Genomic DNA, 17,041 nt, shown 5'->3' with positions numbered 1-17,041 from the left:
CAACTGTTTCGCAGGCACTAACAACTGTCTGGTCTTGGACACTACACTTTCTGAGCCAGTGCTGTCCAACAGAAATGGAATGGAAGCCACAAAGAGAGCCACACGAGTACTTTACATTTTCTACTAACCACATTTTAAAAAGTAAACAGAAATGGTGAAGTAAATAGTAAAGTGAAATTAAATTTTATATTTTATTTGACCCTAAGTATAACTTCAACATGTAATCAACTCAAGTCTTAGAAATCAGATGGGTATTTTCTTTACACTTAAAGAACATTTTAATTCAGACTAGCCATAGTTCAAGCCCTCAGTAACCACATGTGGTTAGTAGGTAGAGTACTGGACAGTGCAGTTCAATGCCTCAGTTTTCTCTGTGAACTGAGAATAAAATGAGGAATAAAACTGCCTAGGTCACTGAATGGATTAAGAGAGGACAAGGGAAACACCGTGCATTCTGCCCTGCGCTCCGCCCAGCACGTAGGGGGCGCGCAATAATCTTGCTTCCTTTACTCTTTTCTCTTAACGCACCGCCCCCTTCAAGTCTCCGCCCCTTTCCCCGCCCCCTTCAGGTTCCGGGCGGAAGTAGTGCTGTTAAAAGCAGGGCGCTTTGCAGTATCGCTGCATTTTACTGCAGTGTGGCCGGCTTGCTTGTCGCGCGCACTTCTGCTTCATTGGCTCTGCGGCCCCTGCTCCAGGCGCTTTACGGCAGTGTGGCTGGAGCTGCTGCTCTGGGGGCCGCGGTTTGGTCGTGAGTGGAGGGAATCCGAGTAGCCAGTGTTGACTGAGACTGCAATCATGGACGTTGGGGAACTTCTGAGCTACCAGGTATGAGGGTCGAGGAGGGCTGGGGGGACCGTCCTCTCACCCAGGCAGGAATCGCAGGACCAGAGTTCCTTCATATCACTTTCTCCCATCTCTTCCCTGGGCCTGGGTCCTCTCACTTCTCGTGTCAACCGGGTCCCTCCCTCGAATTTCTCCTGGGTTCTTTCAATTCATTACGATCCTCAAGGCCCGGACCTCTTCTTAACTTCAGTCTGGGCCTCTTCTCACCCTACCCTGAGACTTGACTGCCTTTCACTTTTCTGAAGGCCCCAGACTATCTTCACAACCATTCCCCTTTAATTCTCTTCTTCAAGTCACTGAGTTGATGATCGTGGTGGGAGAGCATTGGCCTTTCTTGCATTTGAGTATCAGCTTCTCTACTGATCGACTCTGTGGCTTTGGGACAAGTTCTGTTGTCTTCTTGGAGCCTCAACTTCTGTATGTATAGAACAGAGACAGTAATAGCTACCTATTAGGGTAGTTTGCGGGGAAGGCAATGGCACCCCACTCCAGTACTCTTGCCTGGAAAATCCCATGGACGGAGAAGCCTGGAAGGCTGCAGTCCATGGGGTCGCTGAGGATCGAACAGGACTGAGCGACTTCACTTTCACTTTTCACTTTCATGCATTGGAGAAGAACACTCCAGTGTTCTTGCCTGGAGAATCCCAGGGACGGGGGACCCTGGTGGGCTGCCGTCTATGGGGTTGCACAGAGTGGGACACGACTGAAGTGACTTAGCAGCAGGGTAGTTTGAGGACTGTAATCAATGAGTATGAAAGCTGATTTTAAAGTGCAGAAAGTTGGACACATGTTAATTGCAGTTGTTGGCAGATGTTTGACTTTCTCACATGTGATGGATCCCTAGGACTCTTCTTGTCCCATTTGCTCAGAATACATGTGGGGAAACTGACCCAGAGGGTAAAAAAAGACTTTTCCAAAGTCACTCAATAAGAGCTTTGATTAGAGGTGAGGTCTTTTGGCTCCCAGCTCAACCGTTTTACCTTTCTTTGGTCTTCTTAAATGTCCAGTATGGTAGCCACTAGCCACATACAGCTGTTGAACACTTGAAATGAGACTAGTCTGAATTGTGTTAAATTACACTTTCTGCCGTAAGGTAAGGTGGTGTCATCTGCATATCTGAGGTTATTGATATTTCTCCCGGCAATCTTGATTCCAGCTTGTGCTTCTTCCAGTGTTTCTCATGACGTACTCTGCATATAAGTTAAATAAGCAGGGTGACAATATACAGCCTTGACGTACTCCTTTTCCTATTTGGAACCAGTCTCTTGTTCCATGTCAAGTTCTAACTGTTGCTTCCTGACCTGCATATAGGTTTCTGAAGAGGAAGGTCAGGTGGTCTGGTATTTCCATCTTTTTCAGAATTTTCCACAGTTTACTGTGCTGGGAGAAATATTAATAACCTCAGATATGCAGATGACACCACCCCTATGGCAGAAAGTGAAGAGGAACTAAAAAGCCTCTTGATTAAAGTGAAAGAGGAGAGTGGAAAAGTTGGCTTAAAGCTCAACGTTCAGAAAACTAAGATCATGGCATCCGGTCCCATCACTTTATGGCAAATAGATGGGGAAACAGTGGACACAGTGTCAGACTTTATTTTTTTGGGGCTCCAAAATCACCGCAGATGGTGATTGCAGCCATGAAATTAGAAGACGCTTATTCCTTGGAAGGAAAGTTATGACCAACCTAGATAGTGTATTAAAAAGCAGAGACATTACTTTGCCAACAAAGATCCGTCTAGTCAAGGCTATGGTTTTTCCAGTAGTCATGTATGGATGTGAGAGTTGTGCTGTGAAGAAAGCTGAGCGCCGATAAATTGATGCTTTTGAATTGTGGTGTTGGAGAAGACTCTTGAGAGTCCCTTGGACTACAAGGAGATCCAACCAGTCCGTCCTAAAGGAGATCAGTCCTGGGTGTTCATTGGAAGGACTGTTGTTGAAGCAGAGGCTCCAATACTTTGGCCACCTGATGCTAAGAGCTGACTCATTTGAAAAGACCCTGATGTTGGCAAAGATTGAAGGCAGGAGGAGAAGGGGACGACAGAGGATGAGATGGTTGGATGGCATCACCAACTCAATGGACATGAGTTTGGGTAAACTCCAGGAGATAGTGATGGACAGGGAGGCCTGGCGTGCTGCAATTCATGGGGTCGCAAAGAGTCGGACATGACTGAGCAACTGAACTGAACTGACTGACTCTTAGAATAATCAGTATAAAAAAGTAAAATTTTAATATTGATTACATGATCATATCAATTACTTTGACTATTGATCATATTGATTAAATAATCGTATATGGGTAATGGGCAAAATAAAATATATTCAAAATAAATTGTACCTATTTCTGTTGACTTTAAATGTTGCTACTGGCCTTTTAGTGTGGCTACTAAAATTACATATATAGCTGGCTTTTCATTTTCCTTGGACAGCTCTGCAGTAGAGAATAGGGGACTAGGAACCATGTGTCTGGAGCTCTGTTGCTTGGCATCCCTGTTTTGCTGCTCCCTGACTGCTGTGACCTGGAACAAAATATTTAACTTCTCTCTGCCTTGGTTTCCTCATCTTTATAAGTGAGGGCAATGAAAGTATCTATCATAAAAGTCTGTTGTGAAGCTGTTGTGAAATGTGAAGTGTTTGGAGCAATGCTTGTCACAGAATAAACGTTTGAAGAATGTTAGCAATTATATTCATGCAATTCCCTCAGCCAATATATTGTACATAGTACTGACCTTGGAGACTCGGACATCATGAGAAAGAACTTGTAAGCAATAGGAAGTATATAGCCAAGAGATTTCCTTTTTAAGACAGTAATTGGATGTGAAAGAAGAATGGAGATAGGTGGGTTGAATGAGTGGTTATATCTCTGGTAGCTCAGATGGTAAAGAATCTGCCTGCAATGTTGGAGAACTGGATTCAATCCCTGGGTCGGGAAGATCCTCTAGAGAAAGGAGTGGCAACCCATTCCAGTATTCTTGCCTGGAGGATCCCATGGGCAGAGAAGCCTGGTGGGCTGCAGTCCATGGGTTCCAAAGAGTTGGACACAACTAAGGCAGTCCATTGAGTCCCAAAGAGTTGGACATGACTGAGCAACTAACTCTTTCACTCTGATGCCTGTTTGGCCTACACATGAGCACACTACTCATAAAATGGGCTTCCCAGGTGGCTCAAGTGGTAAAGGATGTGCCTGCCAATGCAGGAGACACAGGAGACTCAGGTTCAATCCCTGGGTCTGGAAGATCCTTTGGAAGAGGAAATTGACAACTCATTCCAGTATTCTTGCTGGGATAATCCCGTGGACAGAGAAGCCTGGTGGGCTGCAGTCCATGGGTTCCAAAGAGCTGGACACAACTAAGGTGGCAGAGCACTCATAGAACATTAAAGCTTGAAAAGGTTCATTTATTTGCTCAACAAATATTTATTGAGTATGTACTTTGCAAGGCACTGTATCCATTGATATACAGCACTGAACAAAACAGACAAGGTTCTTGCTTTGTGGAGCTTATAATCTGGTGGGGAAGTAGCAAGATAAGAGTAAATGAATGAGAAGTTCAGGTCATGGTAAGTGCTTTGAAGGATACACAGGATATACTATGGAACTGGGCTGTCTGATACAGCCACTGGTGACATGTTACTAGTGAACTCTTGAAATGTGGCTAGTTTGAGTTGAGGTCCGCTACCCATGTAAAGTATACACTGGATTTTCAAGATTTAGTGTGAAGGAAGTGATGAAAAGGTGACTAAAGTATATTATTTTTATATTGATTCCATGCTGAAATGATGCTTAGGGTATATTGACTTAAAGAAAATTATTAAAACTAGTATTATCGTCTTAAAAACATTTAAAATGTTTTTAAATTTAAAATGTGGCTACTGGAAAATTTAAAGTTATATATGCATCATATGCAAAAGTCATATATATATTTAAAGTTATATTTGCCATATTTAAAATGTGGCTACTAGAAAATTTAAAGTTATATATGCATAAAGTTATATATAATCTTATGGCTTTCAATATATTTTTGTTGGACAGCGATGGTTTTTTTTGTCTTTATTTATTTATTTTTTAAATTGTTGGGCTGCACTGCACAGCATGTGAAATCTTAGAGTTGCCCGACCAGATTTTGAACCTGCACCCTCTGCAGTGGAAGTGCAGAGTCCTAACCACTGGACACCAGGGAAGCCCCAGACAGCACCATTAAAGAAAATAACCCACGGAAGTGGGAGACAGGACCTATTATTTTTAGATAATATGGTCTGGGAAAGACTTTGAAGAATGGACATGGTAAGATGGTTGAGAAGGAATCAATCATGTGAAAAGCACAGAATAATCAAAACAGAGGGAATAGTAAGTACATAGACTCTGAAGTAGAAGGTGGTGCAACCTGTTAGAGGATCAGGAAGAGGACTGATGTAGCTGGAACTTGGTAAATGAGCAGGGGAATGAAAAGCGATGAAATTGGAGATGTAGGCAGATGACCAGCTATGGAGGCCTTGCTGTGGGCCATAATAAGGAGTTTGAATTCCATTTTGAGAGTTGTTACAGACACCCTCATTCAACCCACATGTGTACAAATGAAAAGTGAACCCCATTTTGGTAAAGGGACTTCCCAAAGGTTGTGGGCCAAGGTAGTGGCCGGAGTCAAAACCAGAATCCTGATCTTATTTCCAGCTCTGTTCATTCTCTACATGGCACTGTTCATGCAGTTTTCTTTCTGTAAGATCAGTGTCCACTCCTCCTGTTCCTAAAAGATGGTCGGTCTGGAATCCAGTCCATGATAAATCAGACGCACCCATCCTCTTGTGGAAAGTCATGAGGATCACCCAAGTTAACAGCTGCAAAAGCTCTTTGAAAACGGGAAGTTTTTATAGACATGAAAGATGGATTGCATGCTTGCATCCTATCTCTAAATATAACAACCCTGTGTGGAGGGCTGTTTTAAATCTCTGCTATACAGATGAGAGAACTGAGGTACAAAAAGGTGCCTGCCCCAGAGCTGGAGCTCCTACCCACGGTGCTGGGCTGAACTAACCTGCTTTTAGATACGTCCTTACATTAATTCTCAACATGCTCTTTGAGGTAGGTGGCAAGCCCGTTTTATAGAAAAGGAAACTCAAGCTGGAGGGGTCAGTTACCTGCCCAAGATGAAACAGTAAGGAGCAGAGCTAGAACTGGAACCAATTGAATACCCAAATCTAGTTTTCCAATTAAAAAAAAAAACTTTTAAAATTGAACTATGGTACACGTATAGACGAATGCGCGAATCTTAAGTGCTTTTGATTTTAGTTGTCATTTACAAAATAGACTGAGCATGACCACTAGTGTTCATTTCTCAGGGACAAAGCGGTCTGATTTGAACATCCCCACCCCCAGAGTTTGATTCAGTAAGTCTCCCATGAGACCTTAGCATTTGCATTTCTAACAAGATGCCAGGTGATGCTTAAGCTGTGGGGCCAGGGACCCCACTTTGAGACCCCCCCGGCCTAGAATGATCTACATTCCTCTTAAAATTTTCTTCAACTGAGACATTTCACCTCCCTTTTCATGGCCATTAGTTTGCAGTATTTTGAGTGTAAGCTGTACTTTTCCCCCTGCCATCTAAGATATTGAGAACAAATCAGTTAATCTTTCTGGGCCTCAGTTTCCTCATATGACTAATGAGGGAAGATTAAGTAAGTTCCTCTGAGCTCCCTTCTAGCTTTAAAATTCTGTGATAACTAATTATTTAGGCCAAGAGTGCCAGAGATTTCAAGGGATAAAAAAAGCTTGACATAGAAGGATGAACTGGGGCTGAAAATCTGGGAGACTTGAGTTTTAATCCTACCTTTATCATTATTTATCCGAGTGACTCAGGATAAGTCGCTTTCTTCTCTGTACATCATTTTTTTTTTAAATCATGATTAATACACAATGAGATTGAGCTCTATGACTTCTCATTCTTTCCTTTCCTAAAATTCAAAGACTAAGGTAAATAAAGAAAATCTGTAATGTCAAGATGTTTATTAAAAGTATTTGACATTTTTTGAGTGCTTACAAAGTCTCACTTTTGGGGCAGCTTGGTGGGAAGATTGCAATTTTCTACTGAGATTGGTTCTTCTAATAATAGAGTTAGGCAGCGAGCGCCTCAGTATATGCCTTATATCCTTGACATATGTTAACTATTCATTTGAGAAGACAGGAGAATTACAATGTGGACAGGAGGTGGTGGAAAAAGTCTTAAAGAGGAAACTAGTTATGTTCCCAATATGGAAATGTACTTTTTTGATGCCTTCAGGCTTAGACATCTCATCAAGAAGTGTGCCCAGCAGTTCCTTGGCTGAGAAGTTTCTGCTGCATAGACGCGTGTATGAACTCCAGGGCATTCTCATTAATACTAATTCCACAGATGTCTGGAAAAAGTTCTTACCTCTGAAGTTTTCCAATAAAGAATTCTCGTTTAGTGCAGTTTGGCTCAGTGGGAATGACTCGCTTTGTGACATGAGAGTATTCTCTTTGAGGCAGATTGGGGTCGAGGACCCTTGGTTTTGGCAGTGTTGCAGACACCCACTCCTCTTGTTACTTATCAGTCAGTAATATAACAGTTCCTGAGATTGCAATGGCTTGTTGGAATCTAGCATCTTTCTCCTTCACCCTTATTTCTTTCTTTTGAAATAAAAAATTTTAATGACAGTAATTTGACAGGAGTAGTATTAAAAGAAAGTGTTCAAGAAAAAGGAAACTATTACCCCTAATCCTATAAATATTTTCATATTCCCAGAGGACTTTTGTGTTTTTCATGACTATATCTATTGAATATATACTGTTTTGTGTTCTATGTTTTAACATTGCCAGAAATATTTTTTGTTTCTGCATGTTATTTTTAATGTCTGCAAACTTTTTTTTTTTTTTTTGCTCAAGTCATAGGCAAACCATTTTCTCCTAAATTGTCTTCTATAATCGAGTACTTAGGTGGTTTCCAGGTTTTGTTCTTGGAGATAATATTGCTGTGAACTTCTGTATTCAGGTAGCATTTCCCCCTCACATCTGCTGTAGTAATTATCAAATGATTGGATATGCCTGGAGAGGGGATGCTGGAAATGGATTTGGTTTGGTTGTTGAGGAAAAGGAGAAGATATTGGAATCTCAGCCCTGATGAGTGAAGGGGGCTAAGGAGTCATTCTTGACTATGATTAGGGAGTACAAAAGCCCTCAGTGAAATGTACAGAGCGTTGAGCAACTCAAGAGGAGTGGCGGGAAATGACGGGTTTGCCTCAGCTGCAGAAGTTCAAGCAGGACACAGCGCTCATGTGGGATTAATCCCTTATCAGTTGACATCAGTGGTGTGTGTTCCAGTTTTACTGCAATCTTGACAACTACTAGTTGTCATAATTTATTTTTTCTCATTAATCTAGTAAGTATATAAAGTGTTAGTTCATTTGCTTTAATAAGCATTTTTTCCCTTTGTTTATCATTTGTACTTCTTATCATCTGCTTCTTTTTCCTAGAGTTGTAGTTTATAACTGTGCTTTTCTATTGTGTTTTTTGTTGATGAAAAAATTTCAGAAGACTGGACACTGCTCAAATGTATCTTTTCTTTGGTAGCCCCATTTTACCCAAGAACTCTGAGAATATTATCCTAATCATGATGTCTCTTACAGCATCGTGAAATAGGCTCTTTTTGCATGACGGTTGAGACTAGTGCTTTTCGAAGTTACTCATTGTTGGTGGGACTATAAATAACAAATTGCTATTGGTATTGATATTCCCATTTCAAGGTGTTTTCTGTTTCATCTTCTGGGTCACTTTTTTGTTAATGCTCCCTCCCTCCCTTTGTGATCTTACCTTCTCTCTTTACCCTGGTGAGTTCCTTTTATACTCATAAAATACATTGTTTTTATGTGCCTCCTTGCACACTAGGCAGTGAACGGAGAGGCAGGGACCAGTGCCAGAGTGTCTCACTCATAATTGATACCTAATAAATGATCATCTAACGATGGAGTGAATGAACTAGTACGTGGCTTTAAATATGCCTTTTGGAAAGCTTTTGTTCTAATATCTTGTCTGCTTGCTGGCTTGTATCTCTTTGCTTTCATGTTAGACTTCGAGAAAGTTTGTTTTAAATCCATTACTTCAGTTACTAAATTGTCCTCTGCTTCCTTATCATGTCTTGCTCCTCTTGCTACAAAACCTACATTCTTTTTTAAGAAAAAAAAAAACAAAACTTTTAATTTTGATCTAACTTTAAACTTACAGAAGTTTTGCAAAAATAGTATGGAGAGTTCCCATATGCTCCTCAAATAACTTCCCTTAAAGTTATACAACCAGAGCACAGTGGTCAAAATCAGGAAATTAACATTTGTATACTGATGACAAACATACAGTCTTAAATGTCACCAGTTTTGTTTGTTTTGTTTTCTAACATATCTTGTAAATGCTTTCTTTTTTAATTATTTTTTTATTGAAGTATGGATGATTTACAATATTGTTGTAGTTTCTGGTTTACAGCAAAGTGATTCAGTTAAAACATGTGTATGTGTACATGTGTATATTTTCCATCGTGGTTTATTATAGGACCCTGAATATAGTTCCCTGTGCTATATAGTAGAACCTTGTTGTTTATCTATTTTAGGTATAGTAGTTTGTACCTGCTAATCCCAAACTTCTCATTTATCCCTTCCCACCCCCTTTCCCCTTTGGTAACCTTAAATTTGTTTTCTGTCTGTGAGTCTGTTTTGTAAATAAGTTCATTTGTATCGTATTTGAGACTCCACGTGTAAGTGCTGTCATGTGGTATTTGTCTTTCCCCTTCTGACTTACTTCACTTAGTATGATAACCTCTAGAGCCTCATTAGTCTTGACTCTTCACTAGAATTTGATTCTGTAATCCGGTTCCTCAGTTTAGAGGAACTCATCCAGTCTTTTGTCCTTCAGCAGCATTATATAAACTCTTGGCGCACTAGCCCTGATTTAGCTTTCATGTGTCTGCTGAACCTTCTAACCAGATGCTCTGGTATCACATAATCCCCTGCGTCTCTCCACCAGCCCCCTTATCACCTACCCCCGGTTCTGCATTTCAATCAAGGGTGTAGCTGCCTCCGGCTGACTTGAGAAAAGCCCTGGACCTATTTCTCAAAGATGAAAGACAAGGTTCTTTTTTGTATGGAAAACATGAATTTTCAATTGGGGGGCTAGCTCCTCTCTCAGGAGTCAGGAGGGTGCTAGGATCTGAAAATGCTTAAGCCACTGTTCTGGCTGTCATGGCAATCCACTCCAGTACTCTTGCCTAGAAAATTCCATGGATAGAGGAGCCTGGTGGGCTATAGTCCATGGGGTCACAAAGAGTCGGACATGACTGAGTGACTTCACGACACGACAACGACCAGCTGTCATGGAGCTTACAGTCTAAAGGGAAGCGCCTCACAGATTTGAGAATTGATAACAGAGGTGTCTGGCGGGCTGCAGTCCATGGGGTCACAGAGAATTGGACATGACTGAGTAACTGAACAACAGCAAACAGTATGCAGTACCACTGAGTGAACAGGAAGTCGGGGCAAAGAGGCAGGAGCAGTCCTGCCACTGGGAAGTTGGGAAGGCTTTGCAAGGGAGTTGTGGCTTCTTTAGGAGCCTTCTCTCTATCCTTTCTATTTCAGTCACCACCATCTTAGTTTAGACTCTTGGGACTTTGTCAAAAAAGTTTTGTTCTAATAGATCTTATACTGGCATGATAAATGTTGGTTTGTTTCCTCCATGAGCCTGCTCTGATCATGGCTGCCAGCCCTACCTATTTCCACTTCCTTGGAGATAGGTCTTATTGAGATGCCTAATTTTGGAGGTGAACTTAAGGAAGCCATAGCTTTCTGCAGTCTTTCACTAGATGTCACTTTAAATTGGGGGATTGCATTTATAAGACCCGGATAGAGAAGTTGCCACACGTAAAAATGACTGCTTTGGAGAATGTGGATGGTTCAAAATAGCTCTGTTGGAGAAAATAGTTCAAACACATGCCCTTCTGAATGTGCTCATTTTAGACATCTTTTAATGTTTAGTGTGGTGGGTGAACCTTCACTCTGGGTTAGACAGACTGCCTGTATTTGAATTCCACCTCTGCTACTTGATAGCTATGTGACTTTAATTAATCTCGTTAAGCCTCAGGTCTTCATCTTTAAAATACAGATTATATAATAGAGTCTGTCTCTGCCCCACCATCTTTTTAAAAAGCTCCACTTCACCATCTTTTTTGAAGATACAGGATCAAATGAGACAGTGTGGGAAGTGCTAAGTAGTATAGTGCCTGGCATATGGTAAAGTGTCCAGTACATGCTAGCTGTTAGTTTTATGATTGATATAATTATAAACACCGATGGTATAGCAGAAGGAAAAAATGTTTTTCTCGAATTCTGCAAAGCTGCCTTAGAATTCCCAAGGTCACCAGTCCCTTGGAGATTAAGGTTTAGAATGCTATAAAAGGAAATGGGAACAGTTTGTCACACACACATGCCAACGTGTAGAACTGTTCTCAATAGATTAAAGTATAACCCTATTCTACCACAGTTAGCAGCCACTGATATCAAGAATTATATCATCAACACAGTAATTCTTTTTCCCATGTCTCTTTAATATTACTAAGATATCTCAGCTTTCCTCTTTTCTAGTGCCAGGAATCTCATTTACAAATTATTCCTTTCTTTTTTCCCCTTAATGTTCCTGAAGGAAAATTGGTTTTGGTCTGAGTCTTGTACAGCTGTAGAAAAAATGGAATCAGGAGGAGATACAGCAGGTTCTCTTACCTTCTCCAAGACCAGCCATTTGATTCTAGTATTTCAGCTGAATAATTAAAGAACATTTTCTTTTCCACGGAGTTCCTGGAGCCTGTTGGCCTAAACTTTGGAATCCCAGCTCCATTGTGAGTTGGTAAATAGAAACTGGATTACCTTCCTTGTGAGTTCAGTGAAAGGTCTAGTAAGACTGCCGCAGCACAATTTCATCTCTTAACTCATTTTAGATGATCAGTTGCCTGTAAGCAGATTGTCTACTTTGGCTCCTCAGACTTTCCTTCAAGTACCCATCGGTGTCCAAAGTCAGGGACTGAACTGAGAAGGATTTGAAATAGAGCACAGAGTATTATGATGCTTCTCTCTGACTGTGTCTGGCTGTATTCCAAAGACAGGTATGATCAATTATTGAACACTTTGGCATTATTCATGGGCTCATTCTGTTAGTACATAATATTGAGGATTGATTACATTTTTATTTGACATCCCTGCTCCAGTTAAGAGCAACTAAGTTTAGAATCACTTTTGGATTCAATCTTCAATAGACTTAACCATTAACAGTCCATCAGCCCTCTGCTGGTGTATTGTATGTTTTTAGGGTATTATGACACACGCTCACAGTCAGGCTGTGAGCCAATCCAGATTTTTGAGGGCTGGTAAATTTCATTGGGGCTTCCCAGGTGGCGCTAGTGGTAAAGAACTTGCCTGCCAACACAAGAGATGCAAGAGACTCAGGTTCGATCCCTGGGTCGGGAAGATCACCTGGAGGAGGAAATGGCAACCCACCCCAGTATTCTTGCCTAGAGAATCCCATGGACAGAGGAGCCTGGCAGGCTACAGTCCATAGGGTCACAAAGAGTCGGACATGACTGAAGTGATTTAATACCTAAATTTTGTTCGAATTGGTAAGGTTTTAGAAAAGGCAGAGGAACCAGAGATCAAATTGCCAACATCTGCTGGATCATCAAAAAAGCAAGAGAATTCCAGAAAAACATCTATTTCTGCTTTATTGACTATGCCAAAGCCTTTGACTGCACGGATTACAATAAACTGTGGAAAATTCTGAAAGAGATGGGAATACCAGACCACCTGACCTGCCTCTTGAGAAATCTGTACGCCGGTCAGGAAGCAACAGTTAGAACTGGACATGGAACAACAGACTGCTTCCAAATAGGAAAAGGAGTATGTCAAGGCTGCATATTGTCACCCTGCTTATTTAACTTGTATGCAGAGTACATCATGAGAAACGCTGGAAGAAGCACAAGCTGGAATCAAGATTGCTGGGAGAAATATCAATAACCTCAGATATGCAGATGACACCACCCTTATGGCAGAAAGTGAAGAGGAACTCAAAAGCCTCTTGATGAAAGTGAAAGAGGAGAGTGAAAAAGTTTGCTTAAAGCTCAACATTCAGAAAACGAAGATCATGGCATCCGGTCCCATCACTTCATGGGAAATAGATGGGGAAACAGTGGAAACAGTGTTAGACTTTATTTTGGGGGGCTCCAAAATCACTGCAGATGGTGACTGCAGCCATGAAATTAAAAGACGCTTACTCCTTGGAAGGAAAGTTATGACCAACCTAGATAGCATATTCAAAAGCAGAGACGTTACTTTGCCAACAAAGATTCGTCTAGTCAAGGCTATGGTTTTTCCTGTGGTCATGTATGGATATGAGAGTTGAACTGTGAAGAAAGCTGAGTGCCAAAGAATTGATGCTTTTGAACTGTGGTGTTGGAGAAGACTCTTGAGAGTCCCTTGGACTGCAAGGAGATCCAACCAGTCCATTCTGAAGGAGATCAGCGCTAGGATTTCTTTGGAGGGAATGATGTTAAAGCTGAAACTCCAGTACTTTGGCCACCTCATGCGAAGAGTTGACTCATTGGAAAAGACTCTGATGCTGGGAGGGATTGAGGGCAGGAGGAGAAGGGGACGACAGAGGATGAGATGGCTGGATGGCATCACTGACTCGATGGACATGAGTCTGGGTGAACTCTGGGAGTTGGGGATGGACAGGGAGGCCTGGCATGCTGCGATTCATGGGGTCACAAAGAGTTGGACACGACTGAGCGACTGAACTGAACTGAACTGAATCCTTATTGAGCCTTTCATGTTTGAATTATTCAACACATTTATGAAATGCCTACTAAATGCAGGATGTTTTTGTAGACACCAGGAATGGAGTGATACATGAGACAGTTGCAGTCTCTAGTCTTTAGAGAACTTATACCCAGGGAACCAAGACAGAAAATAAAGAGAAACAAATATAAATAAGAGCACCTAAACATGCAAACAAATAATGCTAGTGAAATAAAAACAAGATAACTTTAAATAGAGATATGAAGGGGGAAAAGGGCTGATGTAATGGAGTGATGGGGGACCACCATAAGTTCCAGAAGGGCTCTCTAAGGAGATAACGTTGAGACTGAATATGAATAACGAGCAGGATCCAACCACATGAAGAGCTGTGGGAATAGCAACGTAAGCCAAGGGGAAAACCACTACAAAAGCCCTAAGGTGGGAACAAGCTTGTCATGTTTGAGGCAGTATAGGTAGAGCATGGTGAGTGAGGAGGGTAAGGACGGAGCGGTCTGCTCTGGGGAGGATCAGTTCAGTTCATTCGCTCAGTCAGACTCTTTGTGACTCCATGGACTGCAACACACCAGGCCTTCCTGTCCATCACCAACTCCCAGAGCTTGCTCAAACTCACATGCATCGAGTCGGTAACACCATCCAACCATCTTGTCCTCTGTCGTCCCTTTCTCCTCCTGCCTTCAATCTTTCCCAGCATCAGGGTCTTTTCCAATGAGTCGGCTCTTTGCATCAGGTGGCCAAAATATTGGAGTTTCAGCTTCAGCGTCAGTCCTTCCAATGAATATTCAGGACTAATTTCCTTCAGGATTGACTGGTTTGATCTCCTTGCAGTCCAAGAGACTTCTCCAACACTGCAGTTCAAAAGCAGTTCTCCTGGGGAGGATGGGAAACCCTAAAATGTTCAGATGTTATTGTCAGTACATCGGGAAGCGATTGGGGGATTGAAGCTGTGGAGTGATACAATATGATTATGTTTTAAAAGGCCACTACATCTGTGGAATGGAGGCTGGATTGTTGGGGAGCAATCTGGCTGGCTTCATTGTTCAGAGGGTGGAATTCACCTTTGTGCTTCAGAGGGCCGCAGCTGAAGCTGTGCTCTCACTAGAATAATTGCTTTCCCGCCTAGGTTGTTTTCAGAATCTCCCAATTCTAAACATTTAATCTGTGTTCTGGCTTAATCAAGAAGCAGCACTTTTCCTAGTGCCAGGCTTGGCAGGGAAAATGTGGGCATGGTGCCTTGTGTTGAGCACCCTGGCCTGGAGAGAATGAAGAAAGCAGCCTCTGGTGGACCTGAGGACAATGCAGGTGACCCTCAGCACCTGGTACTTGTAGGAAGCTTTGGAATCCATAAACTTTATGTGCCTCTGCAAAACAGTTGCAGATGGTCTGGACGGATGATTAAATATCACCACTGTTTTGCCCAGATCTGCTCTGCTGTGGCCATCCTCTCCATGTCTGGTTTTACATTACAGTGAGTAATTAAGGGGCACCGCCTTTCTGGTTACTTTCAGGACATCTTTTTCACTTGGCTTGAGGGGAGTTTCAGTTTCTGCCAGTTTTATGACTGACTGCTGTGAGCAGTGGTTGTGAATGGCTACTCTTTGTTTTCAAAATTTAAAAAAAAACAAAAAACAAAAAACAAAACTGAAAACACAACTTGAAAAGAACTCTCTCTAACAAGGGGGAATAATTGCCTGACTTTGCCGTCTCTGCTGATTTCTTCCAGTGGGAGTTCTGCCATCAGACTTGTCACAGTTAGTTGGCAAGGACTTTTTTTCCTGAGTTAGCACGTAGAGATCTGAACGGGCAGAGATAACACAAATTAGCAATGGTACAGGCCTATCTGCAGAGGAACAGATTTCCTTCTGACCAGAGGTGCTGTTGGTGGGCACCATCTAATTTTCTGTGCATCTCTTACCACTGATGACAGGACTTTTCTGCAAATAAAAAGAATTGCTTAAGCACCACCCGAGCTGGGCAGTTTTTACAAGACTTGAGAGTTTCAAAGACCCTCAGGCTGCTTAGCCTGCCAATGTAGTCCCTGAATATTATCTTCCTGGCTTCTCACTGGGGATCCTTATACCTCATTCAGCATAATGAACTTAAGGAGACAGAAATTCTGATTCTTGTCCCTCATTTTTCTCTTTTTCCAAAGATTTCTTCTTCCATCCCCACAGAACTTAAAAGGACACAGAGGGCTCAGTGGGGGGGAAAGAGATGGTGTCTGCCTTCTGGCTGACGTGACTTGTACGAGTGGTCGGATTCCATAATGAAGATTGCAAATCGCTTTCCATCTTCTTGGTACCTGCCCCATAATTAGAGGTTTAAACATTATGTTTAAATGAGTAATTTTCCCCCTTACTTTTCTGTGTGCTTAAAACCACCATTAGAGCAAGATGGAGACTGGTTAACAGTCTGATATTGGGCTCCATATTCTAGTTGTGCTGTTGGCAAGATGTTGATGAATTCTTATTTTAATTGGAAAAAAAAAAAAAGAAGCAGTTTTTAGCTGTGGTTCATGTTGTGTGAGGTGGAGGCACTTTGATTGCTGAGTATGGGGAGTATACCTTGTTTTAGGAGCTTGACACCAAATCTAACAGGATAACATCAGGAGGTGGTGTGCAGCTGGTCTGGAAGTACTGCCTCTACATTAGAGGCAGAGTTGCCTTCAGTTGACAGATTACCTTTGTGTCTGTCGGAGAAGGGGGTCACTTAAAGGGTTAGTATGTTCCTGATTTGAAGCGAATGAAAAACAGCTCATAGAGGAGCTTGTAGAAACTGTCGTACTTTCAATGAAATAAAAGAATATGTGTTTTCTCCTTCCTGTGTCACCAAGGAAAAGAACAAGATAGAAGATTGGGAACCACAACGTATTGAAGAGCCAGGCATTGAGCTATTTGATTTGTCATTCTGTCACATCCTAAAGGCAAGTCCAGGAAGATAGTATTCTTATTTCTATTACATAGGTGAGGAAAGAAAGTTCACAGAGGTTTAGTGACTTGCTCAAAGATAGCCAAGAAGTAGGTGGTAGAATCTTTTTCCTAATTGAGGGCTTCAGTGGATGGAGGTAGCTTAAAAAAAGAAACACCCTAAAGACGAGAATGCAGCAGAATGCTGCCATCACCCTGCCTTGTATTCACCTGTGCTCGGCCACGTGTATCATTCCTGCCCAGTAGAGCGCCACACACTGGTTATCAAATCCAGGGCGGAAGAACACCTTTCATCAGTTAGCAGTCCCCGGGGAAGACTTCAAATGCTGCCCTGGCATCTTGGTATTGGAGCTGCCAAGGAAGGCACAACACAGTCAAGCACTGGATGGAGCAATGCTTTGCTCACAAAGAAGAGAGACAGAGAGGATC

General features: G+C 41.9%; 1 protein-coding gene across 1 annotated transcript in view; it reads left to right on the top strand.

Moving 5' to 3' along the window:
- The first annotated feature begins 697 nt into the window (after positions 1-697).
- Positions 698-17,041, top strand: part of CTNNBL1 (catenin beta like 1) — a 166,661-nt gene continuing 150,317 nt past the window's right edge. Inside the window, exon 1 of the mRNA XM_086330882.1 lies at positions 698-825. Within this exon, the coding sequence (XP_086187008.1) occupies positions 796-825 (30 nt within the window). The 5' untranslated portion in view covers positions 698-795. The remainder of the gene's footprint in view (positions 826-17,041) is intronic.

Source organism: Bos grunniens, chromosome 13, assembly GCF_055505025.1.
Source record: "Bos grunniens cultivar Pamir isolate PY7600 chromosome 13, Bosgru_T2T1.0, whole genome shotgun sequence".
NCBI classification, from domain to species: domain Eukaryota; kingdom Metazoa; phylum Chordata; class Mammalia; order Artiodactyla; family Bovidae; genus Bos; species Bos grunniens.
The sequence above is the reverse complement of the archived record's forward strand: the minus strand, read 5'-3'. Positions and strand labels throughout refer to the sequence as shown.